Raw genomic sequence first — 26,443 nt, forward strand, 5'->3', positions numbered from 1 at the left:
CTAAAGGTCTTGCTGAACAGGATAAAACACCTTGATATTCTCAGTCAAGTAAATGACCATGAAATGAGATTTTTGTTTGTGACGTGTCTGAATCACCTGAAGGTACCAAAGCCAAACTTGGGGTGTAAAGCACCATCTCCTAAATATATTGGATGCCATGTACATCAGCAAAACAGCAATGGCTTCAGTAGGTAAAGTGCTTTACTTTTCATCTAAGAACAGTGGTTTTATGAAAAGTGTCCTTTAAAAGCAAGACCTGGTCACTATTTGACTAATGGTAGCACTGAACAGAACAACAAGGATATAGCCCCATCAGGCTAGACAGTAAATTTCCTGACAGACTTTCTAAATTAACACCTTAATAATGTTACTTTGGCATTATAAGAATGAAGTTACAGCATCAGAATTACTTAGCAAGCAGCTGTAAATCCAGGATGGAGTTCTGGTCTCACAAATCATATTCCAGACTCCTGGGTACAGCACCACACCACTTAGCCACAGAGTGCAATTCTCTTATGGCCTGTTTGTCTCTGCTTGAGACACTTTGGCTCATAAAATGTGTGCACTGAGTTTTCTGGATTACAAAAAAAGATGAAAAGGTGTTTTTGTTAGTCTCCTGCATACTTATCACTGCAGATCTTCGAACACTTGTCAGTTTTATTTTACATTCCTCTAGTCCTTAAAAAACAGCTTGTACTTTGAGGTGATTTTGGAGGCTGATGTAATTTATTACACTGCCATTTCAGCTGCCTTGTTCAGTAGAATAACCTCTAATTGCTCTGCATCCCCATCAAACTTTCTAATAAGATTAATTCTGTCTTGTGTCTTGGTAGTCCCTAATTAACGTGATTTGTCTTCACAGTGAAGGGCTCCAGGGTATTGCAGCAAGCTCAGAGTCGCTGCTCAGTGAATCTTACAAGTAGTTAATCCATCCTTCCATGGGCAGAGCAGATGCTCCTGGGGAGCTTCAAAGGGCTGAATTCCTTGCAAGGCATTGCTGAGAGAGACAGAGGAGGCAGAGCAGCTGCAGAGCTGGCCTGGAGCTGTGGCTGATCACCCGGGCAGGGCTGCAGGGAGAGAGCCCTGCCTGCCCCTGTCCTTGCCCTGCTGCTTTCCTCTGCTCTGTTAGAGCTCCCTGAGATGGGCTAATGGCACCTCATTAACCTGTGCCGGGGCAGAGACAGGGAGGCAAGTGAGCATTTGGTGTGGCTGCACCGTGTAAATCCATGTGGGAGCTGGAGGGTCATGCATGCCCTCCTTCTGCTCTGTGCCTGACAAGAAAGAGCTTTCCATGACACAGACAATTCAGAATAAACTTCAGTTTGTTGCTGTATAATTGGCAAGAGCCTGTGTGAAAGCTCGTAAGGGTCCACAGCCTTTTCCTCATTATGCTTCTGCTGTTACACAGCTTTTACTTCCAGCATCCTTTAGAAACTGGAGGTATCAGAAAGCCAGAAAGCTTTTCTTGAATGAGGTTTCATGGCCTCTCTGAAATGAGCAGGTGCTCTCCCCAGACATTGTGCTCTTGAAGCTTCCAGGTTGGTCAATTTTGGGTGAAAAGCCAGATTAAATTATTTCTGCATCACCAGCCCAAAACAGAATGGCTTGAGGTTTGTTTCTGGATGTACATCAAGAAAACAGAAAATTCATTTCTGTGGATAGGATCAGAGTCTTAAAAATAAGAGATGGTTTAGTGGATGATGCTCCTTGGTTCCTATCTCATTTAAGTCCCAGATTCCTGCATTGGGTGGGTGCAGAGTAGCCTGGGACTAGCAGAGCCATGGCAGAGCATCCCCTCTGGAGCTCCTGGCAGCTGGCAGGAGGAGAAGGGAACACAAGGTGGATAAGTACCTGGTTTAATAGTAGACAATGTAAATACTGAAAGTTCTGCATGGAAGGAGACAATAGAGAGAAACCAGCAGCAGAGTTGATTCCATAAAGCAGAGCTTTTAAATTGCTGATAAAATTACAGAGCAGCAGGAATGAGTCCACTTAGGTCAGACGTACTCTCACCAAAGCGCCCTGTGCTGTAAACACCGGTCCTGCCTTTTGTTCTCCCTTATGTTTGTTATAATTGGAAGTCAATTGCATTATTTCTCTGAATGCTGGCACACTTAATAAGGATACAAATTAATTAGAATCCTCCCTCCATTCCATCAGTAAGAGAAAAAAGCAAGCACTGAGCAGGAGCGAGGCAGCAGTGCCCCGGTTGTTTCCACAGCGTGCCCCTGGCTGGCAGCAGAACCAGTGGCAGGTCCTTCAGCCTCCCTGGCCCTTCATTCCCTGTCTAACACACAGATGGGCTGTCATCCACTCCTGATGCACTTTGATGAGCTCATCTCCTGCAACTCATATTCCTTGACTATAAGTGATGGGTATTATTTGTTACAGCTGTCCCATTTCCCGTCTCTAGGTGTCCATGTAGCAATATTTCCCCCCACTTCTGGGAAATTACATGTTCTCTCCTGTGGCTCAGACTATTGTAAAGCATGATGCAAAATTTTACTGGTGGTTCTGGGATCACATCATTTATCCAAGAGGAGAAAAAAAAAACAAACCCAATCTGGGAATCAAGCAGGTGCAACTTGCAAGGATAATTCAGCAAGTCCTGGCAGAATTCTGAGGTGGATTATACAGTGGGGCCTTGCATTTGCTGTTCAGCAGAAATTCTCCAGTCTCAAATACTTCAAGCACACCCTTAATTTTATGCATCGAGTCAAAAGAATTAAACCACCGGACTGGACTGGAAAACTTCACCCAAGGATTGTGGAATGTCTGGCAGTGGAACAAGCTGTACTTCAATCTCACTATTTATGGGTGGCTGCTTTTAAGCGTTCAAAACATCACAGTGCTGCGGAGTAAAAATAATTTTGATGGGTCCATGTATAATTAAAACTTTAGTAAGTCACTTCACCTCCATGCAGCCCCCCCTCCATGTAATTTAAGATTTTGCTGTGTATTTTTAGCCTTAGAAGTCTGTGAAAGTTTGTTGCAGTCAAGTTTTGAAGTTTTTGTTGAAAAACTCTGCATTTTTAGAAGAGTTAACTTTTTCTAGAGCATTAAATACAAGAAAAATCTCATTTTTGATGCAAAGGCACTGCTGTCTTGCTTGCATGTGGGCTGTCTTCTGTAGAAGCTGCACAAACACTGTCAAGCGTGTTCTGACCACATGACACAAACTCCTAATAACAAACAGATGCAGAGCTCAGTGCTGGAGCCACAGCCAGGTGCTGGGACAGCTGGGATCAGCCATGGGCACACAGTGCTTTGGGATGTGCAGGTCATTTTCCACGTGTGTAGGGAACCAGAGAGCTAACCCCATACACAGCCTGCCTTCTGCAGGCTCGGGAGCTGGAGCAAACCCTGTGGAGACGAGGATTGCAGGTGCCAGCTCTCCCTTGTCAAGTGACTGTATATTTTTGTCCAGAGCGAGGCCAAAGGGAATGGAGGGAGCCAGAATTCCCTCTGGATGTCCTTCAGATATGGAAGGGGAAAATAAAAACAATGTGCTGGCAGAAGCTAAACAAAACATTTTTAATAGCAGGCCACGGAGGAAAAATTCATGAGCTACTCTCCATGGCAACATCTAGGTTCTGTCACGTTTGCTGCCTCCACTCTCTCCTCTTTCCCTTTCTCCTCTCCCTCTCCTACCCTTCGGCTCCTGCTGTTCCTGCCCACACAGCTGTCCATGGGACCCGGCATCAGCAGGTGATGCCTTTGACACCAAGATGTCATCGATGTCCCCTCCTGGCAGATGTGAGCCTGTGCAAGTCAGGTTGTTAATTCTGAGAGGGACCAAGTAAGCCTCCTGTTTGCTAAGCTGTTCACTGCTCCTGCTCTTCTTCCCCTTCAGACTGCTCAAACCACCTATCCACTCTTGCCCCCTTGCACTCTATTTGCAGGGGCAGGCTTCAGTCTGTGTGGATACTGGAAAGGGGAAAAAAAGCTTGCCCATGGCTGCTTAATGAAGCTTTATCCTAAAATGCGAGCTTTTAAGGTGTTAGTCGAAAACATGCTTATTTCTGGGAAAAAAACCCCAAAACAGGTAATTCCACTCAGTCCTGACTTACTTCTGTGGCTGACAGGGACTGCAAGTGGAAGGGTGCAGGGGATGCCCCTGACAGGTTGCATGTGAGGGACACCTGAGCCTTGCTGGCGCTGCAGCACTGCGTTGCAGTCTTGCCACCTCTACGTTCTTCATATTTCATAGTATCACAGAATGGTTGAGGTTGGAAAAGACCTTTCAGGTCATCAAGTCCAACCATCTACTTGCCAAGAGAGACGAGTCCAGCAGCCAAAAACCTGTGAGGACTTGCAGTGTCAGTGACAGCCTCCATACCCTGCCCTAGACTCTGGCCCAGCCCTGAGGAGCAGCACCACAGGTTCCTCAGCACTCCCAAACTGCTCCATGGGAGAAGGCCACCGACTGTCCAGCTGGATGCTGTGCTCCAGGAGTGCAGTCTAACCCTGTGGACTGGTTTTAACCTATTTCTATGAATGGCAGGTAGCTTGGTGTCTTCCATAGCTTGCCTGGAGTGCCTTTGAGGAAACTGGGTAGGAATTTGCCCCCTGGCAGGGGAGCACAGCTGGCCGCAGAGCCAGGTACTCAGTGAAGGTCAGAGCCCTCAAGAGGACACCCTGCAGCCTGCACACTTCTACTTTTGCTGCCAACAAAGAGGTTCACTGACTGCCCCCTGCCTGCAATCACAGCTCTCTGGGGGAGCCATGGGAAGAGGAGGCACAGTGGAGACCCTGACAAGGGCCCTGCGCTCACAAGCTGCAACTACTACAGATGTACCTCAAATGTTTTCCTGAGCCAGCCCTTTCTGTTCAGAGCGCTGCAATAAGCTTGGAGAGAAAGCACTCTTATCTCAGGTGTTTAGGTGACACACCTGTGCTGGCAGATTCTCTCTCATGCAGCCCGAGCCCCAGTGAGATCCAGCCAGGCGGAGACTGGGGACACTGGTGAGGATTCACGCTGGCCAGAACGCTCCCAGGGCATTTTACTTTGCATCTGTTTCTTCAAGCAATGACACAAACAATTGTCTGCTTTAAGAAACTTCAGCAGATCATCATCCTGGCCATTAATGTTTTGCAACTCCATTTTATCACCTTATTAATAGTGGGCTTTCCACAGCCCAGCTCTACCCACCAAAGCAGAGAGGGAAATGGTGCTAAGCATCAGCAGATAGTGCCTTACCCCTTCCTCTAGGCAAGGTTTAGTGGTTTCCCTCATCATAACCCAAAGGACTACAGCTGGCATTGGATTGATGCCAAGGATGAGAGGCCTTCATGCCTGAAACAACTCTTTACAGCTCTAACTAGAGTGTAAAAACAAGTTCATGACACTGGGGAGCCAAGGATGTCTTGACCAATAGATACCATGGTCACTGTTATACCGAGGCAAGGAGTGCAATCCTTGTAACTATGCTTGCACAGCTTTTTCTGACTCACACAAGCAAGAGCCAGCACATCTCATGAATTTTCAGCACATCCACAACATCTGCCTCACATACCTGCCAGCACTGTTTAATGACAGCTAATAATCATTTTGCTTAAGAAAATTCAAAGACAGGCACCAGACACATCCCCACACAGCGCTCCCCTGACACAATACACAGGTACAGCTCATCCCCATAAAACACACACTTGCTAATTACATCTCTCCATGATGATCCAACAGCTCTGCTCCCACAGATATCTCCGATTTTGTTCCCATCTTTGCCTGTACTTGCCTCCAGCTGTGTGCTTCCTGCAGCTTTGCTCCAGCTCCTGAGTCGTGACATGGCCCAGTTTTTCCTCTCTGGGAGCAGGAAAGGAGGCACCATAATATTGCCTTATTTACTCCCAGCACTACAGGGGAATGTCTTAAATGATCTCCAGGCTTTCAGGAAGAGGAAGAAATACCCCTCACCCCCTCCCTGGCTCTCAGGCTTTTCTAGGGAATCATCGTCATAGGATCACCATCATCATCTCCACATGCAGCCCCTGATTACAGTAATTTGGGTTTCTGCTGTTCTTCCACCTGTAGCAGCTCATCAGATGTGATTTCCTTGCAGCAGAGATGCTTTCTCTGGGAAGTCTTGGATACCTGGCAGTCAGTGGGAAGCCCACCAAACTGTCTGCATGCTCAGGTTACTGGCACTCACACTGCCGTCATCAGGGTCCCATCTCCCTCAGCTCCAGCCAGGCTCCCACTTCTGATGTTCCTGGGAAGGTGCAATCACAGCTGGTCCTCCACGTGAAACGTGCCCAGCTCTGTGGCTGACTAAAGCTCTTGCAGCAGTGCCCAGGATAGGCTTTCTTGTAAAAACAGGAGAGGAGAAACTTCTCTCCTACAGCTTAAGGTATTCCATAACACGTTCCCTTCTGCCCTCAGATAACACAGAGGAGACTGTTCAGGGCAGGCCATGGTCCTGACCTCATGCCTTTCTCCACCCTGGATGAGTGACTCAAACAACAGGAAACCAGGGGAGCCCTCTCCAGAGTGTGAGGTTTTGCTCTAAAAGAAAAAACCCAAACTATTCCTCTCATACCATTTTGCTGTGCTCTGTGAGGCCAGGAGCCAGCAGGTGATGCTCTTGGGAAGGCCATGGCTGCCAAGGTACCAGCAGGTGCCAGAGAGGGGACTTTATCCTGCATGACCATGACCAGAGAGGAGAGAAAGGGCAAAACCCCTCCTTTGCCCCTTCATTTAGTGGTGTTGTTCTGCAGACAACACCTCCCCTTCGTGTTCAATGGGTTAAACTGCTAGAAACAAGCATGCTTCTATATTTACTGGTGTAATCTAAAAATACCCCAACTGTGCTGACAGCCAAAGCAAGCAGAGGCTCCCAGGGGCTCTTTGTCTATCCCAGCACCATGTGGGTGCCCCAGCTGGCTGACACTGCCCCGAGTGAGACGAGTCTGAAGAGCAAGATCGGTGTCACCCCCTCACAGCCTCGCTGCACACGGTGCCTCCCCCTCTGCCTCCCAGCTGCTCCAGAAGGAGCAATCCTCAGCTCCCACCCATCCCTCTGCCCTGTCCCTGGGACTTGCTGCCTTTGGGTGCAGCAGGGGCTGCACAGTTCAGCCAGGTGATTGCAAGGGGCTGAACAAACAGACTCATTAAAACAGGACAGGACATCTTCATCACCTCCCCTGTGTCTCCAAAGAGGCTGTTTTAATTCATGATTTAGAATAACCCCAGATTTCATTGCAGTTTGGGTGTTTTCCATTGGAAAGACAGAAGAAATGCTTACTATAATTTACTTATATGGCATAACTGTCTGGGCATTCAGTGCATATCTGCTTGTGGAGTTACTGGTTTGTGTTTGCTGCCTGCATTCACAACCCAAGACCTTTTTGGACTGCTAATTTGTTTGGCCAACATCACCCCAGCAGCTGGCATTCCAGGTTTAGGATTTCCAGGCTGTAGGGATTCAAGTGGCTGAATGCCTGGTCAGGAGGGGAAATGGTTCAGTGCCCCAGCTCTGAGGCAGCCAGGTGGTATCAGCAGATACAGCCTGCTTGCCTTCCTTCTCCTCCTCCTCCTCTCCACCTCTCCATTTCCAGATGCAAATAATTCCATATTTGGTAGTGTGTAACCACGATGGCTTCCTGAGGGAAAAACATCTCCTTTGGCAAAAGCATGTAAGACTCACTCCTGCTCCATGTTCTCAAGCACATGTGGAGCAGAGGAAAAATGCTTCCACCCTATGCCTGCTGGCATGGGTAAAGTCCTTTAAAATGCCAGCAAGCTCCCAAAGATTGGCTAATCACAAGTAATAAAGAAAATGCACTGACACTGGAAAAATGGATTAGCTCCTGTGAGTAGGCATTGGCCTGAAGGGGAATCAGAAGCCAATGTTCATGAGATTTTAATCCCGGTTTCTGTACCTATTCCCAGTCCAGAGGAGGACACTTAAATGCTTTGTTAGCTTTATTCTTTTCTGAATGGGACTAGACTTTAGCTTAGTCACTGGGGTATTTAGGGCATTAATTGACTAATTCAGCACCTTGCTCTAATGATGTAAATATCTTAAAAGCTTCACTGGAAGGATTTGAAGCTGTAGTTTAAGAATTATTGCTCATTTATGACCTTTCTTTGTAACACATCTTGGAAGAGTTAAAGATAAGGCAAGAGGGGAAGATTTTCATTTTAAAAAGAGACAGGCATTTCCATTTGGCAAGATTTTGCATCATGATGGGAAAACATAAACACCCAGTCTCTGATCTTGCCTCAATCCATATTTAATCTTGAAGAGTGCTGTGGTGTAACTTTTAAGACAACACTTTCAGGAAGCCAGAGGAAAATATTCCAGGCTTCCTTCTGCTTTGAAAAAAACTATAAAGGAAAAAAAAAGGTTGGTGAAGCAGGGCAGAGATGTCACATAATCCCACACTGAGGATACAAGAGATGTGCAAGACAATGCCACGGAGCAAAAGACAGCTGTGGGGAGATTTACACAACATCCTTTGGGATTATAATGACTTTCCCTTTCCTCTCTGCAAACAGTTGTTTTTTTGTTTTTTGTTTTGGTTTTTTTTGTGGATAAGGGGTGAAACTCTGCCTGTGAAAGCCAGAGAAGGAAGCCCAGGGGTTCTCATGCAGAAGAGAATCCTGTTCCTGCCAGGGATGCTCTGCTGAAGGGCTGTCTGCCCCCTGCCCCAGCAACACTCACTCTCTCCGTGCCTGCTCTGTGCCCAGCTCTGGCAGGCACCACAGGGAGGGGGTGGGAATAAAAAATTGGATCCAGCCAGCAGCAGGAAGAGAAGTAGGGTTTTAGAAGCTGGTGGAGTGTTAGGAAGACATTGGAACTGGAACTTGCAGAAGCTGGCAGGATTAAAAATAGGCTGTAGCCAGCCTTCCCCAGCATTTTGGCATCTCAGCTGCCTGCTTTCCTTGTGACCCACCGAGGAAGAGGCAGCAAAGAAAGAGGGTCTCTTTTCCATCACCCCAGCAGTGCAGGACAAAATTTTGCTTCTAACCAGTGGTTCTGCCCTCTTGGTCTGATAAGATTTACTACAAGGGTGTAAACCGAGTGTTTTGTCCTTGTCTTCAGTCAAACCAAGGGACTCCCACCTTCCCCTGAGTTCAACAAGGCACTCATGTGCACTGAAGATGTTCACATTCATTCACATCTTACAGGCCATTTGCAGGCTTCCATCCTTTAAAGGGAAAAAAGTTAGTTTTTGTAGAAACTATCATTTTAAATCAAGATGTTGATGAAAGAAGGCGTTTCACAGAACTGTGTTATCCAATACAATCAACCTTGCACCTTGGTACTTACCTTAGCAATGCTGCATTTGTTTTAGAAAAACCCAAAGACGATTCATAATGCTAAGAGGTGTTGAAATCCATACTTGGATAAGGTGCCTGAGCCTCATGGCCAACAGCTCCTATTTTATAGGAGCCAGGAACTGCTTCTTCTGCTCCTTACCCATAGAGTGTATTTCTTCATATTGGTTGTGGGACAGACAAGGCTTCCCTGAGCTGTGAGTTTCAGCCAGCCATGAGCACCAGCTAAAAGTAAAAAATCTGCCTTGTCCAAGAGCATAAATTTAGGAAGAATTTTTGTGTAAGGTTGCTGAGATGCAGGTTTTTGGGTTTTTTCCCCAGCTTGAGCTTTGATACATCAACAAGATTCTTAATCTGAAACATTTTAGGAAGTCTGAAGTGTGGTTGCAAGATATGTAAGTTGGTCTCAAGCAGAGCCAAGGGCTGCCACACCAAGTCCTCTGGCTCCAGCACTTTAAGAAGTTCAGCTAATTCTGCTGGGTTAAAACATGCCCTCAGGTAGCAGCTTGTGACTGGGGAAAGCATTGTGCAAAAATGCAGTGCCACTCCTTTTTTTGTGTGTCTGCTCCTTCTAGAGCAGTATTTGTGCATAGTAACAACTGCCAGACCATTAGAGGTTTCTAGAGCCAGTCCTGCCCTAACTCTGGGTCTGGTTTTCCTTTTTAGAGCTGCTCTGTAGTACGTGTTTCTCAGTCACCAGGCAGAGCAAAGGCATTTCCACAGGTGCACAGTGCTCCCTTGTAGTGGTTTCTCTTGGGTGCTGGGGAGAGGGAGCCAAAACCCAAGGAGTGCTTTTCCCACCCTGGTGCTCCAGCGCGGGGAGGGGAGCGGGTGCAGGGGGTGCTGTGGCAGAGGCCGTGGCTCTCAGCGGTGCTGTGCTGCTCTGTGTCCCCAGGGACGTTCGTGTCGGCGTTCACCGTGCTCTGCGGGGCGCGCACCGACCTCCCCGACCGGCACATGTGCTGCGTCTTCTGGCTGAACATCGCCGCCGCCCTCATCCAGATCCTGACAGCCATCGTCATGGTGGGCTGGATCATGAGTATATTCTGGGGCATGGACATGGTCATTCTTGCAAGTAAGTACAGCGTGCTCGCCCTCCTCACTTCTCCTCTCCATGGCAATGCTCCTGGGTCCAGATAATGTCTCTGCGAGCGACTGGGCTGCACTGTAGGGAGGAGGGACACAGGGTGGGCTCTGTGAGTCTGTCAGAAATGCACCAGGCAGAGAAATTGCTAGGAGGCAGCAGGAATGGGCCCTGTGACATACCTGAGAGCGTCTCCCGTCCCACCACGTGGGTCAGGAACTTCCCTTTATGAAATGAAATGTGCAGGAAAGGGCAGCTCTGTGAACTCCACTGTCTGGAGCCCCTTCTGCCCTGATCACATCCTTTTGAACAAGAAAGCCCTTTCTCCCTTGCCACTCCAGCTGCAAATCTGTGGTTAGTGAGACCTTTCTGCTAGTCCTGTTCTGCTCCCAGGGCCAGTTGTCCCCAGAAAAGCCCTGGGGACTCTCCTGGACCCTGCTGTTCCTCCCCAGGATACATTTATCCATTGTTTTGGAGGTTGTTCTCCATGTTTCAGACCAAGTTCTTAAGCTGAGCCAGAGGTGTTTAACTGCTCCTCGAAAGACATCTATACACCCTTTGAGTTGACTAAAACATTAGTCTAAGGAAAGAAGAATCCTTTTAAAAATATACATACTTTAAATCACCAGTTAGTAGATATTACCAGTCGAGAACACAGGCTCTGTAACTTTCATCTGGTACAGGCTTTCACTGGTGCAAAAGTAGTCTCATATCTCCTGTATCCTGGTGCAGAGGACCAAGGTGACAGCCTTATGTCACCTCCAAAGCCAGAAGCAACACAGAGCTCAGGGTGCTGGTGGCATCTGCAAGACCCCACTCCCTTTCCAGAGGCTGCCAGAGGCCAGTGGGCAAGCCCTCAAACCAGACAGGTCTGAGATATTTCAGGCTGACTGGACAGGCAGTTCCCAAAGCAAGCCCTTCTCCCAGAGACCATCTTTACCAGCAGCTTTTGCCTTTTGGTTTGAAGGGGTTCCACTTTGTCATCTCTGCTGGTGACATCTGTGGCTGCACAGCAGAGGGGGAGAGAGGATTTCAGGAAGTCACCATGAATCTGCCTAAAGACAAAATGGATTAAAAAAAAAAAAAAAAAGGCAGGAAACCAGTGCACATTTTCAGCTGCCAAACCCAGGGGTTAAACCCTCTCACCAAACCACCTGCTAATTCCTGAGCCAGCTTCAGTTAAGGCAGTCCCCATGCAGAGCAAACAATGGATATTAAAGACCTGAATATGTGCGAAGCAAAAGCTTTCCTCAGGATGAAGGCAGTGCTGCTCTTTGCTGTACCCTGCAAACCACCTACCACATTTCCTTCCAGATGTACCTGCAGAGCAGGTTATTTCTAAGGCTAAATTGTGAATTGGTGTACATGTGTGGTGTGTCTTTAAGAATCTGCCAGATTTGTGTGTAATGCCATAAGTGCATGTTCACAACCATAAACTCTGCTGCTCTTCCTCTGTGGGGCAGCCCCAGTGTGCAGGTTGCTGTCTGGCAGGACCCCACTCTGCAGGTGTGGGGAGAGCCAGGAAAGCATCTGTCCCCATCAAGAACCACCTCTGAAACTGTGACTTGCTTTGCTCCAAAGCCCTGCTCTCCAGCTAGAGGGGTTGGTGCTTAGGAGGGTCTTACCAGGAGGGTCTTCTCCAGTTTCACTGTTGGGGAAAACCATCCAGCTTGGAAGTATCTCCTGAGCAGTCTTTCCCACATCTGGCTGGATTCCCCCAGTCTGTGAGGCAGAGGATGGATGAGCAGCATGTGGTGGCAATGCTCAGGCCAAGAGGTCCCCAAGCACAGCAGCAGTATTTCATCCCTCTGGTGGTAACAGAGAATGGCAAGAGGAGTCAACATGTCTTATTTTTCACCAGCAGCATCTGACAAGCTGCAGTCCTTAGCAGTTTCTTGCCATCTCATGAAATAGCTGCTTTTAAATTTATTTGCCATGCAGAGAAAGTAGTGGCTAAATGCAGCAGCTCTTGGTTGATGGAGAGGGAAAGGGAAAGGGAAAGGGAGAGGGAAAGGGAAAGGGAAAGGGAGAGGGAAAGGGAAAGGGAAAGGGAAAGGGAAAGGGAAAGGGAAAGGGAAAGGGAAAGGGAAAGGGAAAGGGAAAGGGAAAGGGAAAGGGAAAGGGAATAGGACTTAGTCAAACAAAGAACAAAGTGTTTTGTTGCTCTTACCTGGAACAAACAGCCCAAAGTGGTTGATTCTTCTTATTATATTTTAAAAAAAGAATAATAACTTAAGAAGGAAACCATGTTTCAAATGCAAGAAATAAGGCATTTCATTCAGTAACATTGCCAGTTTGCTTTGGCTGGATTTTGTTTGCCTGCAAACCATTGGATGCACTGGACAGAAACCGTACACCACTGCAACTTGAATCTGTGAGCAGAGGGGAAATGGTTAAAAAAGTGTGAAACTACTGCCCATCTCTAGTGCCCTTGCCTTGAAATGGTCAATCCCATGTGTCCCTGTGAGGGTGCCAGGCTATTTGGATGAGCTGGAGGCAGGACACAGCAGGTCCTGTCTAAGCTGGTGAGGGCTGGCCATGAGGAGGAGGGTGGGGAGCAGCTGAGGGTCAGGAACTCTGCTTAGGCTTTCCCTAAGGGATAATCACCTTGCTGCCTGGATCTGGGCCTGCCTCTGTTATCTGGTCGAGAGTTGGGAGGGAGTTAGAACCACAGAATCATAAAATCACTGAGGTTGGGAAAACCCTCCAAAATCATTGAGTCCAAGTCTTAAGCCATCACCATTGTGTCCCCCACTGAACCATGTCCCAAGTGCCACATCCACATGCCTTTTGAACAGGAGGCTCCTTGCAGCTTTTCATCTCCTAGTGCTATTTCCCAGGCAAGGAAAGGAGGAATCTGGTCTGAAGATAATGGCATACTGCCCTCAATGAGGGAAAAAGGAGAAGAATTAGAGGCCAATCAGGTATACTTCAGTTCCTGGAAGCAGTAATCAAGTAAGTGACTCACATGCATTTAGAAAATAAAAAGCACCCCCACAAAGTCACCGTGGGTCTGTCCAGAGCAAGCTGTGTCAGACTGGCTTGATTCCCTTGGATGGCAGAGGAATTAATTTCGTGTGAGCTGGCAGCAGCCAGCCATCCCTCCTGACCTTCAGATGCTGACCCCACCTCACACAGCGTTCCTACCAGCAAGCCAGGGGGACGTGGCCTGCGTGAAATTGCTCTTGAGAACTTCCCTCTAAATGGATTTTCCTGACCTGGGAAGAGATAAAGAGAGGCGTGTTGAAGGATCCCTCCTGAATCCAGCTCTGCTCAGTATTTTCATTTGTGTCTTGAGGATGGACAGGAGAAGAGGCTCCCCAGCCACACAGCAGCACTGGCCACGAGGACAGTGGGTACAGTGAGGGCAGTGCCCAGATCTATGCCAGCCGAAAAAAAGGCCTGGAAGCAGTCAGTGCTACTCAGTAGGGACAAGCCCAAGACTCTAGAGAAGGATTAATCGACTGCAGAAATACACACTAGGGAACAACTTGTTTTTCAGGGAAGGACGTGGCGGCTGCAGTGAGTCACAAGCGGCACAGGGGGAACATTGCTGCAGAGGGAACAAACACCACACAGGCAGGTGGGAGCAGAGCTTGTAGGGCTTTTGCTGATCCCGTCACCTTTCTCTGCATGCATAAAGCTGTGGTGAGGCTTGTGGCCAACTTTGGAGGCTGTACTTCAAGTGGAAAACCTGGAGAGAGTCCAGAGAACCATAAGACAGCAGGCGTGTTGATGATGAAGGTGTTCAGCAGGCTGATAAATGTGAGAGGGCAGCAGTTCAGCCTAAGACAGACTTAAACAACACCAGGAAGGACCTGCGTGGAAATTAGAAGACATTTTTCCTCCAGTAAGGTCGAAGTGCTGCAGAGGTGGCATGGCAGGATCTGCTCTCTCTGTCCCTGGAAGACTCCAAGAGTAGGTAGACCCACATTTCTCAGGGACAAGGTAGGACACAACATGAGACTGACTGACCTGGGGGTTCTGTCCAACCCTCATCTCCTCTAGAGTACCCTTTAGCAGGACAATATCCCAGAAGGAAGATAAATGGAATGCAGTTTTGCTGTCACACTGAATTCCCTTGGGCAGCACCACAGCACAGGGCATTTTCCCTGCTAATTTAAACAAACTTCCAGCTGGTCCCACTGGACACCAGAGATATCTTCTTTGAGTAGCCACAGGACTTTGGGAACTGTCCTCTGCTGTACCTGCTGTCTGAAGGCAAAGGCAGAATAACAAGGGAGGATTTAATTCTTCTGCCAAAGCATGTCTGAGCAGCGCTGCTGCGGTGTGCCCTCCTCAAACCCCTCGCCAGCCCTGCGGGGACGATGCACAGAGCTGAGGCCATCCAGAGCTGATTCACTGGCCAAAGCCAACTGGAAAACAAGCCTCCTTTCCAGGCAGAGCTGCCTCAGCTACAGGCACACCGTGTTCTGAGCCCACACCTGCATTAACCTCGCTGTATGGAATGGCCTTTCCAGGAAGGCCCTGCCTGCTCAGAGCCCAGTATAAAGGGTCCTGTGCCATTTCTTGACAGAAGCACCAGAGAAACAATGTAGTAATGTCACCTTGACCTGGCACAGGTCAGGGACTGTTTGCCCAGGCATTGTTTTCCCTCTGCTGAATGCAGCCAAGAGCTCAGGGCTGGTTTCTGAGGAAGCCCTCCCTCAGCTGTCGGCCTCAGAGTGTGCTTGGCTGCACCGTCGCTCTGGGGTTCACTGGGTGGAGACTTTGGCTGACTCTCGGCGCTGATTGACAGCCAGCAGTGAGAACTCACCTGTAATCATGCCATCCTTGTCCTTCCTTTGCCACTCGCTCTGTTCAGAGCCTGCCAGGAGCAGCAGCAGATGATTGCACAGTCACTGTATGCTCCCAGGGAAAGCATCACTGAGCTCTCTGCTCTGCAGGGCCCCTGCCAGGGCAGGGGACACAGCTGTTCTGGGAAGAAAAGGGGAGCAGGAGCCCCAAACCAACCAGTGACCCTTCATGAGATGAAGAAAATTCCAAGGACAAATTGCCTGCTTAGACCTATTATGGTTAAAAAAAAAAAAAAAAAAATCTAAAAAGAGCTGTCCCCCAAACTAGGCCTGAGGAAAGTAGTTAAAATACCCTTTTTTGCAGTTTCCTAACAGATGCAGTGGTGGGGCAAGTTCTTAAAACATTATAAGAATGTTAAATAGCACCAGTGTTTGCAGCCCCCAGACAGGCTGAGGCACACTGTGGTTGTGAGTTACCTGTGGGCACAAGCAAACTGAGCAGGGAAGCTGCCAAAAACTCCTCAGGTGCAGTTTTCCCAACTCTGGGACTGTGAATGGTATGCCATGAGCCCTTTGCTACACTGTGATGTCTTGTTTGATTCCTTCCTTCAGTGCCTCCCCTTCAGTCAAACCCACGAAATGCCAGTGGCACAGAGGAAATAGTTTCTGGGAGCATTGCTCAGAGGTGTTAGCCCATCCAGCCTGTCTGGCTCGGGGCTGGAAAAGCAGATGAGGATTCTACCATCATCTTTAAACAAGAGTCCCAGACGAAACGATCCACTTCATGTGCAAGGATTTTAAGAAACGTTTAGCCCTGGTGTGAATGTCTGATGGTAGAGCAGCTGTTCTGTTGACTCTGCAGCCTCAGTTTGTTCATTCTCTTCTGCTTCTCCATGTGTTTCAGATATATCGTCTACAGTTACATTTCTCCCTCTCTCTTTCTTTCATGTTCCTTTGCCTCCTTTTGTTCACCATCCAAGTCTCACAAGGTAAGTTTGGTTCTGTTCTTCCTCCTCCTCACGCTCCAGTTTCCCGTGGACAGCAGCAAGCGCCGTTCGGGGCAGGACATCTGGAATTCACTTTGGCAGTGCTGCCCCCTCCCAGCCCAAGTCCAGCCATGTGCCTTTACATGTGTGTGTCCCACTGTCTCTGTGTCTGTCCTGCGCAGCCCCAGGGATGCTGAAAATCTCCACATAGCATTGAAATGGCCCTGCAGATGCCCCAAGGACACCCTTGGAGCAGAGCAGGAACTTGTTTCAGCACTGAGAGCATCCTGAACCACCCTCTGCTTGAACCCAGTCCCAGAAGAACAGCCTGTGCACAGACTGGGCTCTTTTTGCCTAAATTTTACTGCAGTGGTTTAGAGGAGAAGGGCAATTTCAAGTAAACTTGATTAAATCAGTGATTTTGTACACAGGCCCACTTAATCCTGAACCCAGAACTGTCTGTTCTACAGAATCACACCTCAATTTTATTGCAGGCATATTAATATAATGCTTCATACAGAACAGCTATTCCTATGCAAGAAATGCAATAACTATTTTCACATATAAACTATCGGATAAATTAAGTCTGAAGTATCGTAATAAATAAGTTTAGCATAGGACAGGTAATTTTTTGGCTTATGGTCATGTAAAGAGAGAGGCTTGGCCACTGTAACTTCCTTCCAGCCAGTTTCAACACCAATAGCCAGCCTGAAAAGATTTCTCAATCTCAATAAAAAGCACAAGTTACTCTTACTTTAGCTAGAGATTTAAGGCAGGACCCACCTTTCTGGTCCATAGGGTTGTATGTTTGGTTTTCTTTAACTCTGCTCCCAAAACAAATTAAACAGATGCTGTAGACAAGCCCAAATTACAAGTTTCCAGCCAGCTCACTTTGCTTTCAGAGCTGACTCACACTTAAAACATAAAAGCATGTGAAATCATCATTTTGCCCTCTAGAAAAAGCCGTTTGAAAGAGCTGAGAGTCTTTCTGTTCAGCTGCACACAATAGGCAGAAATTCAGTTAAGTGTCATTATTCTGTCCCTTGTGCTTGTTTAACTGCAGGAGGTCCAGGCTGCCAAACCTGAGCGAATGTGTGGGTTTTTTCCAAAGTACAGCAAAGTTCATTTGCTGGAGTCGATTCTTAGTTCAGCAAAAAGTCCATTAAAGATAGGGGTTCTGGCACCTGCTGGTATTTTGTGTTCAGTTTTTGTAAGGGACTTACAAAAGCCTAAGATAAGGGTTAGAAAGAAATATTACAAAGCATAATGGAAAAGTGTTTGAAAAGTTAAGCATTCTTCTGAGATATGACATTTCAGACTTATTTGAAATTCAAAATATAGAAATGACAAGCTACTTGTGTTATTTAAGCTAAGAAAAAAAACCCTCCAGGTTTAAAAAGTTTTTTGGTCGAAAGATCTTCACTGTGGCAGGCACTGCAAGTAAGGAGAGTTTGCTTCTTTAATAAGGAGAATTTTTGCATTGATACAGTCAGAAGAACAAGCCCAGCTTCTCTTGAAAGGAAAGTGGGGAAAGCTTCTGGCACAGACATTGTAACTGCCTAGGAAAGCGTTAAAAATTCCAGGTTTTGTCCCATCATCCTGTACTAGCACAGGAGGAGCAGGTGCTCTCCTATTGCCCTTCCCTGCCCTAGCCCCCAGGGATGAAGCTGTCCCCCATGGGATTTGCAGCCTGCCCTCTACAACTGTGTGCAGGACAGTAAATAATCTGGGGCCCCAAGGAGCTGTGACAGGCAGCAGGACAGGCTCCTCGAGGCCTTGCTACATCCATGTGCCTGGAACACAGTGGGGACCCCAAGGGCTTTGCTGTCTTGGTTGGGAAGTGCATCAAACCTCTTGGCCACAGGAGGAGGAAAGGGCGTGAAGGAACAGGGATCCAGGCAGTTTCCTTGGTTTTGCTGCTGAAAAGATCATTTCCTCCAGGCCCACTGGATGGTTGCCGTGCCCTAACAAAAGCACCTGTAATTCTGCTGGGCTGGAGCAAAGCAAGTGCAGAGCCAGGCAGTGAGAATGTCATTTAAGGTACCCAAGGGCTATGTCTGGCATGTCAGCCTGTGATTCAAGGCATTCCCCTTCTCCTCCAAGAGGTGTTTGTTCACCTGTGCAAACTGCAGCGCAAACTGGCTGCTGCTGGGCAGTGCCGTCAGCAAAAGCCAGCGTGGGAACAGGAAGATGGATAGAGGAAACCAACCTCCTCCTACCTGGCAGTGCTCTGGAGGACGAGGTTCAAACACAGGCAGATCCCAAGGAGAGATGTGTGTCAGATGCACGGGCAGCATTTGGGAACATCCGTGTCGCTGGAGCAGGATACAAGGGCATCCATTTCCCCTGCAGTGCAGAAAAATACGCTCTTTAAAATCTGAGGGTACTGGGCTGGAATTGGTGACCGCTGGTACCTGCTGTGCCTTTACAATCTCTTCAAGCAGAGCTGCTGTGCCCGTGCCAGGCTGGCGGCAGGCGGGTGCCACAGCAGCAGGGCTGGCTGCCGGCATCCCCATGGCTGTGCCCAGGAAGGTGGCAGCACCAGGCAGCTGCTGGCTAAAGCACAGCAGGGTGGCTGCCCTGGGCAGCCTGGCCACCAGAGGGAATGTGGCAGCCCCTCTTTTTTCCCACATGGTTTTTGCCACTCCTGGTAAACCAGGCTCGTGGCTTGCTTGAGCCTCACCGAGGGTCCTCATTTGGAATGAACTCTAATCATGTTCCCTTCCCCTCCCTCCTCACAGGCTACAAGGAACAGGGGATCCCACAGCAGCTGTAGTGGCTGGGACAAGTATTGTCAGAGAAACACGGCGAGAGATTTCCTTGGGCAGCTGTGGGCCACGGACCTTTTCATTACCCTTTGTCTCTCTTCTTCTCCCTTTTGTTTTGTCTGCCTGTGTCTGCCCGGTCCACGTGCCCGTCCAGCGGAGCGGAGATGCAGAGCAGCTGGCGCAGACCTGCACTGATCCCTGAGCAGCGGAGACGAGGCAAGCACGGCTTGGCTTGGGACTGGTCCCTGCCAGCACGTGGTGGGCGCCCGACGAGGAGGATGAGGGTGTCAGGACAAGGAAACACCCTTGGCCAAGGTGGCACCTGGGCAGGCAGCTGAACCAAGGGAGGGGGAGATGCTGCTTTCCCTCTGCTCCCAGGGGAGGTTGCTGAAGATGTTTTGCCTCCTTTTTATGCTCGCTGTTAAAGGACGCTGGCTGTGAACACCAAATGCCAAGGAGCTATTCATAGATATGTGTACAGGATGTAAAACCAAACCAGTGGTACTATTTTCCCGCCCTGAGATTCCATCCGTGACTGCTTTGCAGTAGTGGAGGGCCCAACCCAGCCCCCTCTGCTGTCTGTGTATATCTGATGTTCACAGAAGCTCTGTCCCCACCGATGTCCTGAGAAACGTGCTTGCTGTAAATCGTATTGTTCTGCTGAAGTGACTGGGGCCATCGTCTGCTTCCATCCGCTGCCACCATGCAAAGACCAGAGCTCCCACCAGCCCAGGGGACACTTTTCCTAGCACAGGACTGGTGTCCTGCAGCACCTCGCCTCTAGGGCAGCAAGTACAGCCTCGTGCTGCCAAAAGCCTCTCGTATAAAACAATACTGGGGGAGCCAAAGAACGAGACTTTCCCTCCCCCTGAAAGGGACTTGCTGGTAGTGTCTCCGTGCTTTGGAAATGGATCCCCTTAGAGCACGACGAGTGCTCCTGGCTGAAGCAGCATCCCAGCTCTGCTTCCCCAGGTAACTATCCAAAACTCCAGGATCACAGCCTGGTGCTAGACAAGTGCTTGGGAGCTGTGGTGGTTGGAAGGCCCATGGCCAAACGGGGTGGGGCTGTGATTTCATGGCTTGAGCACGATGGGCAGAGTTGCAGTGGCTGCAGGTGGAGTGATCCCTCTGATCCCAGCAGGGCGAGAGGAGCTCAGCTTCGTGTCAGCACCCAGATGCTTTTCCTCTCCAAAAAGATGGCAGCAGGAGCCCTGCTGAAAGAGGGCAAACCCAGGCTGCTCACACACAGGGAGGGCCCTTCCAGCCAGAGGAGTTTCACACAAACCTGCTGCCAAAACTGGGAGCCACCCAAGCGTGGCAGAGCTGAGACCCACTCCCAGCCCATTGCTCCTTCCAAGAGACAGATGGTGAGAACAGGATGGCAGCAAATCCCACTGCCCCACAAGTGTCCAGCCTCTCCCAGTACTATGGTCAGCTCTTAACAAAGGTTTTTATTTTTCATGCAGAATAGGTCCTGTCAGCTAAAATACCTCCTGTTGTAAAGAGAGCTGGGGGGTCAAAAAGCAGCAAGTGCCCCTGAGCTGCCCACCAAGGGTGGAGGAGAGCCCTGTGCTGGGCAGGGCACCTGTCAGTGATCCCACAGAGAGCTGCTGGGGTAGGAAACTCCTTTGGTGTTTTGGTTACAAACCTCTGGCTTAGCCTCCCCACAGCCCCTGCTGTTCTCCTGATGCCTGGACTGTGTCTGGATTTAATGCAACACCTCTCTTCCCAGAAAGTTTCCTCCCTGCCCAATGCCCGCACTGCACTGTGAGCCCACAGCTGTGGAAAGCAGGCATCAGTACCTCTTTGTTCTCCTAGCTCAGGAGGTCCTTCTTCAGGACTAAGGACAAAGCAGCATCCACAGTCCCAAATAACTTGTGGTGGGGCAGGACTCCTCCAAACTATACCTATTTATCCAATGCAGGTGTCAGAAGGGATGACAGACTTTTTTCACTTCGCTCTTCTGTGGCTGTGCACTATAAAAAGCTTTGGGCTACGTGAGCAGGAGAAATGGGCAGAGAGTTAGGAGCCTTGGGAGCACCAGCTTTCATTGTGAAGATGCTGGCCCAAGCATTTCCTCTGTAGTGGCTGCAACAGTGCTGGCTCTGATCTCAGCAGTCTTAACTGGAAAAAAACCCAACATATATAGACAGGGGGGCAAATTTGTAACACAAACAATTAATTGTATATTTTACCAAGTGAGACTTCAGGTAGGGCAGTGTATTTGTACAGCTCAGAGTATACAGTAAGGAAAAATGACAGGTCTCCTAAGCAAACTCATGGCAGAAGCATAGGAATAACTCAGGCTGCATTTCTCTTGCCTCACACCCTAAACTGTTGCTCGTACTGCTATGCTGGACAGACAGAAACAGATATTTAGTCACTACCCTGTATCCAAACAGGGATGCTGAGCTCCACTTTTTGGGCTGCTGCATAGAAAGTGAAGACCATGACATGGTGCAGACAGGAAAACTTTGCATTTGTCCTTTTAGAGCAATAGAGATGAAAAACCATCAGTTTTTAGAGTGACATAAGCCCCACAACACAGGCAGCAGAGGAGCCAAGGTTTCCTTGGAAGACAAGTACCAGTCGGTGCTTCTCATTAGCCCAGGGCTGGAAGTGCTCAGGAGGAAAAGCAACACAGTTATCCTGCCAGAACACCAGGCTGCAGCAAGCCACAGTTACCTTGCTTTCCCAGAGAAGGGCTTGGAGAACAGCAGCAGCTGGAGAAAACCAATCAAGCAGGTAAGTGGTGGAAAACCCAAGAGTGACCTGGGATCTGCATTAAAGCCAGAGGATGAGTTCCTCAAGATTACTGCTGCCACAGCGATGGCCAAAAGGATTTCTGCTCACAGCATTCAACAACTTCAGGTGTCTTTGTCCATTCTACCCAAGGGCCTGGTTCAGGGAGTGGCCTGTGCTGTGGCATCTGCAGCTCTGTGGCTTGCTGGCCTGTACAGGTGTTACAGAACTGGGCTTCAGCATTTCCTGCGAGACAGGCCATCTCTGCTCCTCCATTCCCACCTGGGAAAATAAGGGGTGAATAGGGTCCTAGCCAGTAGCAAACAGGGAATCTGTAGCACATCTGGAAAACACCTTCACAATCTACTGCTGTCATCACTGAGAACTCTCTTTTTGAGATCTATAACTAGCCCTGAAGCCACCCAAACCACTTGCCTGCTCAGCTGCAGTGAGCACAATGTCAAAGGGCAATGGTTACCCCTCGCCTTTGCCAGAACAGAATGGCTGGGTCAGGTGCAAACACCAAATACTGCCCAAGCATCAAGGACAGGTGTGCAGGAGCCCCTGCAGACACAGATCACAGGCCATGGATAAAAGGAACCAGGCAAAACCATTGGGTGCAGAAGCTCTGAAACAGGAGCAGCAAGCGTGGCTTAAGAACAACTTGTTCTGGTGCCTGTGAAGTTGGGTTCACTTTTAGAAGGTGGATTTAAATGTGTAGTGGACAGGCAGCACAAGAAGCCTCAGGCTGGGGAGTATTAAACAAGCTGACATTTTCACTGGGCCTAAAGTGCCAAAAGTTGCATCTCCTGTGGCATCAGATGTCAGATCAGCAGCAGATGCCCCATCCCAGAGACCCAGCACCTGCACAAAAGGTCCCTTGGGAACAAAAAGAGACAGAATAAGCTCCTCATCAGTATCACCAGGGATTTGCTGACCTTTCGGGCCACATTTGGTGCTGTCTGTCTCCATGCTCTAGTGAGGGTGGGAGAATTGGATTGGCTGGGAAAGGACTGAATGGAAATGCTGCCCTCCCTGGGATGGCTGCAGGTCTCTGAGAGCATCACTTTGGTTAGCTCTGGGTGCTGTCTGCATTTATTGCAGGAGGGAGTTTGGTACCGCAGTGCAGCACTGCACAGACAAGGTGTGGGATTTATAATTTACTTTCAGGTTTTGCTCCCTAAAATTTTTTCTTATCTTTGACCTTCTTATTGAACTGGTGAAGCCAAGAAAACACTCAGTGCATCACTTCAGAGGCTCTGAAATCTGTCAAATGACACCCAGGATAAAAAGCCCGATTTTTGTTTATTGTGGTGATTTGCTTAATTGATTTTAATTAGAAGCAGACAGTTTCCCAGTCTCTGCTTTAGGACAGGAGCCACTTTATAGATCGGCCTTGCTACCAGGCAGCAAGCATCAAATTGCATTTTGCCCAAGGCTGTGCTGTGGTAGTAATAACAATGATAAATCCCTCTGCTTTTTCCAATAGCCCTGAATAAAACTAGCACTGCCAAGCTGCCCCCAGCCCAGGTGTGAGCAGCAGCCTGCTTGCAGGCAATGGTGAGCCCCTCACCTTGCCTTCAGGTCTCCCCATGGCAAGTGGCGGGAGTTGTGGGGAGCCCAGAGACTGAGCCCTGTTGTCACCAGGGGGTTCTGCTCATCCCATCTTTAGTATCACACCCTCCACTATGACTTGGTTTTCCTCCTCTTACAAGAAATCACAGTTCTGTGGGCGGCTGGCAGCATCTGGAGGAGCGTGCCTGGTGCCCACAATCCAGGCACTGACAAGAAGAGCCATGCTGTGAAAATTTTGAGCTTTCCCTCACCAACAATGACTTTCTTTCTCTTTAGGGTAAAATTAACCAGGCAGCACTTTCACACCTCTTTCCGAAGCAGCACTGAAGAAGGGGCAACACCTCCAATCCCCCGGGGCTGGATAAGCCCTGCCCTGGGAGCTGTGCTGTGACCGTCGCTGCGAACCGAACCGGCCCTGCCTCCTGACACAGCCCGAGGGCACAGCCCCGAGCCCTTCCTCTGCTCCAAGGTGCACGGCACCCGGCTAGCCCACCACCATCACCTGCTTTATAGATGTAGATGTTTGACATGTAAGTTGTACAGCTAAAGAGTGACAGTGGGTAGCGAAGAATAAATGCAGCTGCTTCACCCCCATCTGCCAGCAACACAGAATTTTCTGCTGCTCCTCTCTGATTGTGAAAACCAGGTTTCTCCAAAAAAAAAAAAAAAAACAAAAAACCACAACCAAAAAATCCAAAGCCCAACTAAAACAAACAACCCCCCCCAAAAGGGCTTTAATGCTTAGTTTCTTGGTATTTGAACCCAGTCAGGCTGAACAACTGATTTGCCACTCATTGGAAAGCAATTCCAGGTAGGAACCAACCCAGATGTGTAGCCAGTCAAAAACCAGCTTCATTCTGGGCCAGCCCAACCGTTGCAAGGCAGGGCATGGTTCCATTTTTCCAAGTTCATTGGTGTTGCCAAATCTGTATTTACCATGGAAAAGGTGCTTTGGCAGGTGCCCCCACCCTCCCAGCCTTTAGCCTGGTTGGCCGTACCGGCTGCAGGGGCTCACATCGCTCTCAGCCGTGGCAGTCACAGCTCGGTGGGGCTTTGTGCTGGGAGCAGCTCTGGCACAGGCACCCATGGGGTCAGGAGTGCTGGATGTGGGAGCTGACTCCACTTGTGCCATGCCCTGTGCTTCCCAAGACACAAAGCTGCACCTCCAAAGCTGTTCCTCCCTGGGTGCATTGACTGTCACACATTTTATTAAAGACCTTCCAGTTCTGCTGGAAATTGCCCCTCAAGTCTTGCTGTGAGTGTTGTGCTGAGCTCTGTGGACAGGAAGCTGAAGCTCACAGTCCCAGTATTCTTCAGAGGGCCATTTTATATTCCTTGGCTCCTGCTTATTCTTGGATGATTCTGCAGTTCACACACATGCATACACTCCAGCCAGGGTGCATTTTATTGCTACCCAGCCCAACTGCATCCACTGCAAGATACCTCCATCTAAACCCCAAGTATAAGGAGACTCTGGCTAGATCTGACATTCCTCCTGGGAAAAATGTCTTCTCCCTCACACTTGCTAACCATGGTGTGGCAACACAGCCCTGTATTTTCCAGCTGACTTTGCTTCATGCTCACACACACAATGCACTTTGAAGCAGTGCTGCAATTCATTTCCCAAACTGGCACTCAGCATTCCCATCCCCCTGTGGGAGCAGCGTGGTGCAAAATTCCAGGTCACAGTGGCACCATCTGAGCCAGGGTTAATTACAGTGAGTCCCACCAGAGCTCATGCTACCCACAACCCATCCTTCCTCTTTTCATGTGTATAAATAACTAAGCCAGGCTAAAAATCAAGTCCTGCTTCTCTTGCACCCACACATTGGCCAGAGGGAAGCACCACCGCCCTGTCCCCAGTGCTGGAATGCCGCAATGGGAAGTGAAGGCTTCATTCAGGCTCTAAGAATGGAAAAAGCCAGAGTAGCTCAATCCATCTTCCGGCTCCAAGAATGCCTTCAACAGGCAGGTGAAAGGGAACGGCACATTTTGGCTTGAGATCAGGACAGGGGCTCACCTCTACCAGCAGTGCCTGGAGGGGATGGCAGTGCTCCCCCAAACGCCCAGCAGGCGATCCCACTCTGACCCACACCCCTCCTTCAACCACCACACACCGACAGGCACTGAGGCTGGGAGGAGGATTGCTGGCTCAGGTCTGTGTTCTCCTTGGTTTTGGCCATGCATGGGTACATCAGATTTTCCACCCTAGGAAGGAGGGAGCAGGTGCCTGCCCACCTGTGCTGTTTGCACCTTGCTGGTGAGCCCACCTTTCATTTTCATACTGGAGCCCAAACTGAGGGGTTGCAGAGGACCATTTGTATGCCTATTTATATCACCGAGTATTGGATTGTGACTTCTTGTGTTTTGATACTGTGGATATTTTTTTTTAAAGTTAAATATATTCTATTGCTGGACAGCTGGAATGAAATGCAGAGTCTCTTTATGTCACCTGGAGAAACCCCATCATCCCTGATTCCAAATGGGTTCTTGTTCTCCTCCCACCAGTGAGGTGATGGAGGCAGACACCAGCCCTCACCCACATCCCCCGAGGAGAGGAGGCAGGGGCCAGGGCATGGCTTCCTTAAGGAATTCACAACCAGAACCTTCTAGAGGAGCAGAAGGCTGGTGAGGAGCCTCACCTGAACCTCTGGAATGGAGACAAGGGAGGGGGAAAAAGCCGCACTGTGTTCCCTTGTGCACATGCCTATCAGCAATCCCTCTTGACTGGGTTTCATTTGCAATTTTACCATTTTAATGTGACTCCAGGTGCATTATCCCTGCTCCCTGTGAGAGAACAGCCCACGAGCTCTCAGCAGCTTGGACACAGACACCTGAGCAGAGCTCAGTAGGTGGCAGAGCCTTCCCATGAAAGGCAGCTCTGCTGCAAGGGCCAGCAGCTTGTCAAAACACCTGCACATTTCAGCCAGGCACACTCTGTGCTCCTTCTGTGATGTACAATGCCACAAAATGCCACTGCTCTGCTCCCTCCCCAAAGCCACTGTGGGCAGGGAAACACATGGGAGATCCCAACTGGATCAGGGAGCCAAACTCAGAGCTGGTGCAAGACCAGCAAGAAGGGTCTTCTCACACCCCATGGCTTTGAGGGGTCTGGGAGGTGAGGCAGAAGCTCCTTTCACTGGTTATATGTTTCCATTCAGGCTTCAGCCCTCAGCAGGGGAAGCACTTTGGGATGAAAACTGATATACAGTAGTATGATACTATTAATACACTAATGCAGACACAGCAGC

General features: G+C 49.1%; 1 protein-coding gene across 3 annotated transcripts in view; it reads left to right on the top strand.

Annotated features, from left to right (window-relative positions):
• Positions 1 to 25,609, top strand: part of STUM (stum, mechanosensory transduction mediator homolog) — a 47,246-nt gene extending 21,637 nt beyond the window's left edge. Inside the window, exons 2-5 of one of the 3 annotated variants that reach the window (XM_063391141.1) lie at positions 10,176 to 10,355; positions 19,030 to 19,847; positions 21,482 to 21,620; positions 23,469 to 25,609. In XM_063391141.1, coding sequence (XP_063247211.1) covers positions 10,176 to 10,355; positions 19,030 to 19,070 — 221 coding nt within the window. In that variant the 3' untranslated portion in view covers positions 19,071 to 19,847; positions 21,482 to 21,620; positions 23,469 to 25,609. Of the gene's footprint in view, positions 1 to 10,175; positions 10,356 to 18,848; positions 19,848 to 21,481; positions 21,621 to 23,468 lie in introns of all 3 variants that reach the window. The other 2 variants (XM_063391140.1, XM_063391142.1) reach the window with 2 other exon arrangements.
• The last annotated feature ends 834 nt before the right edge of the window (positions 25,610 to 26,443 follow it).

This window comes from Prinia subflava, chromosome 2 (assembly GCF_021018805.1).
Source record: "Prinia subflava isolate CZ2003 ecotype Zambia chromosome 2, Cam_Psub_1.2, whole genome shotgun sequence".
Taxonomy (NCBI): domain Eukaryota; kingdom Metazoa; phylum Chordata; class Aves; order Passeriformes; family Cisticolidae; genus Prinia; species Prinia subflava.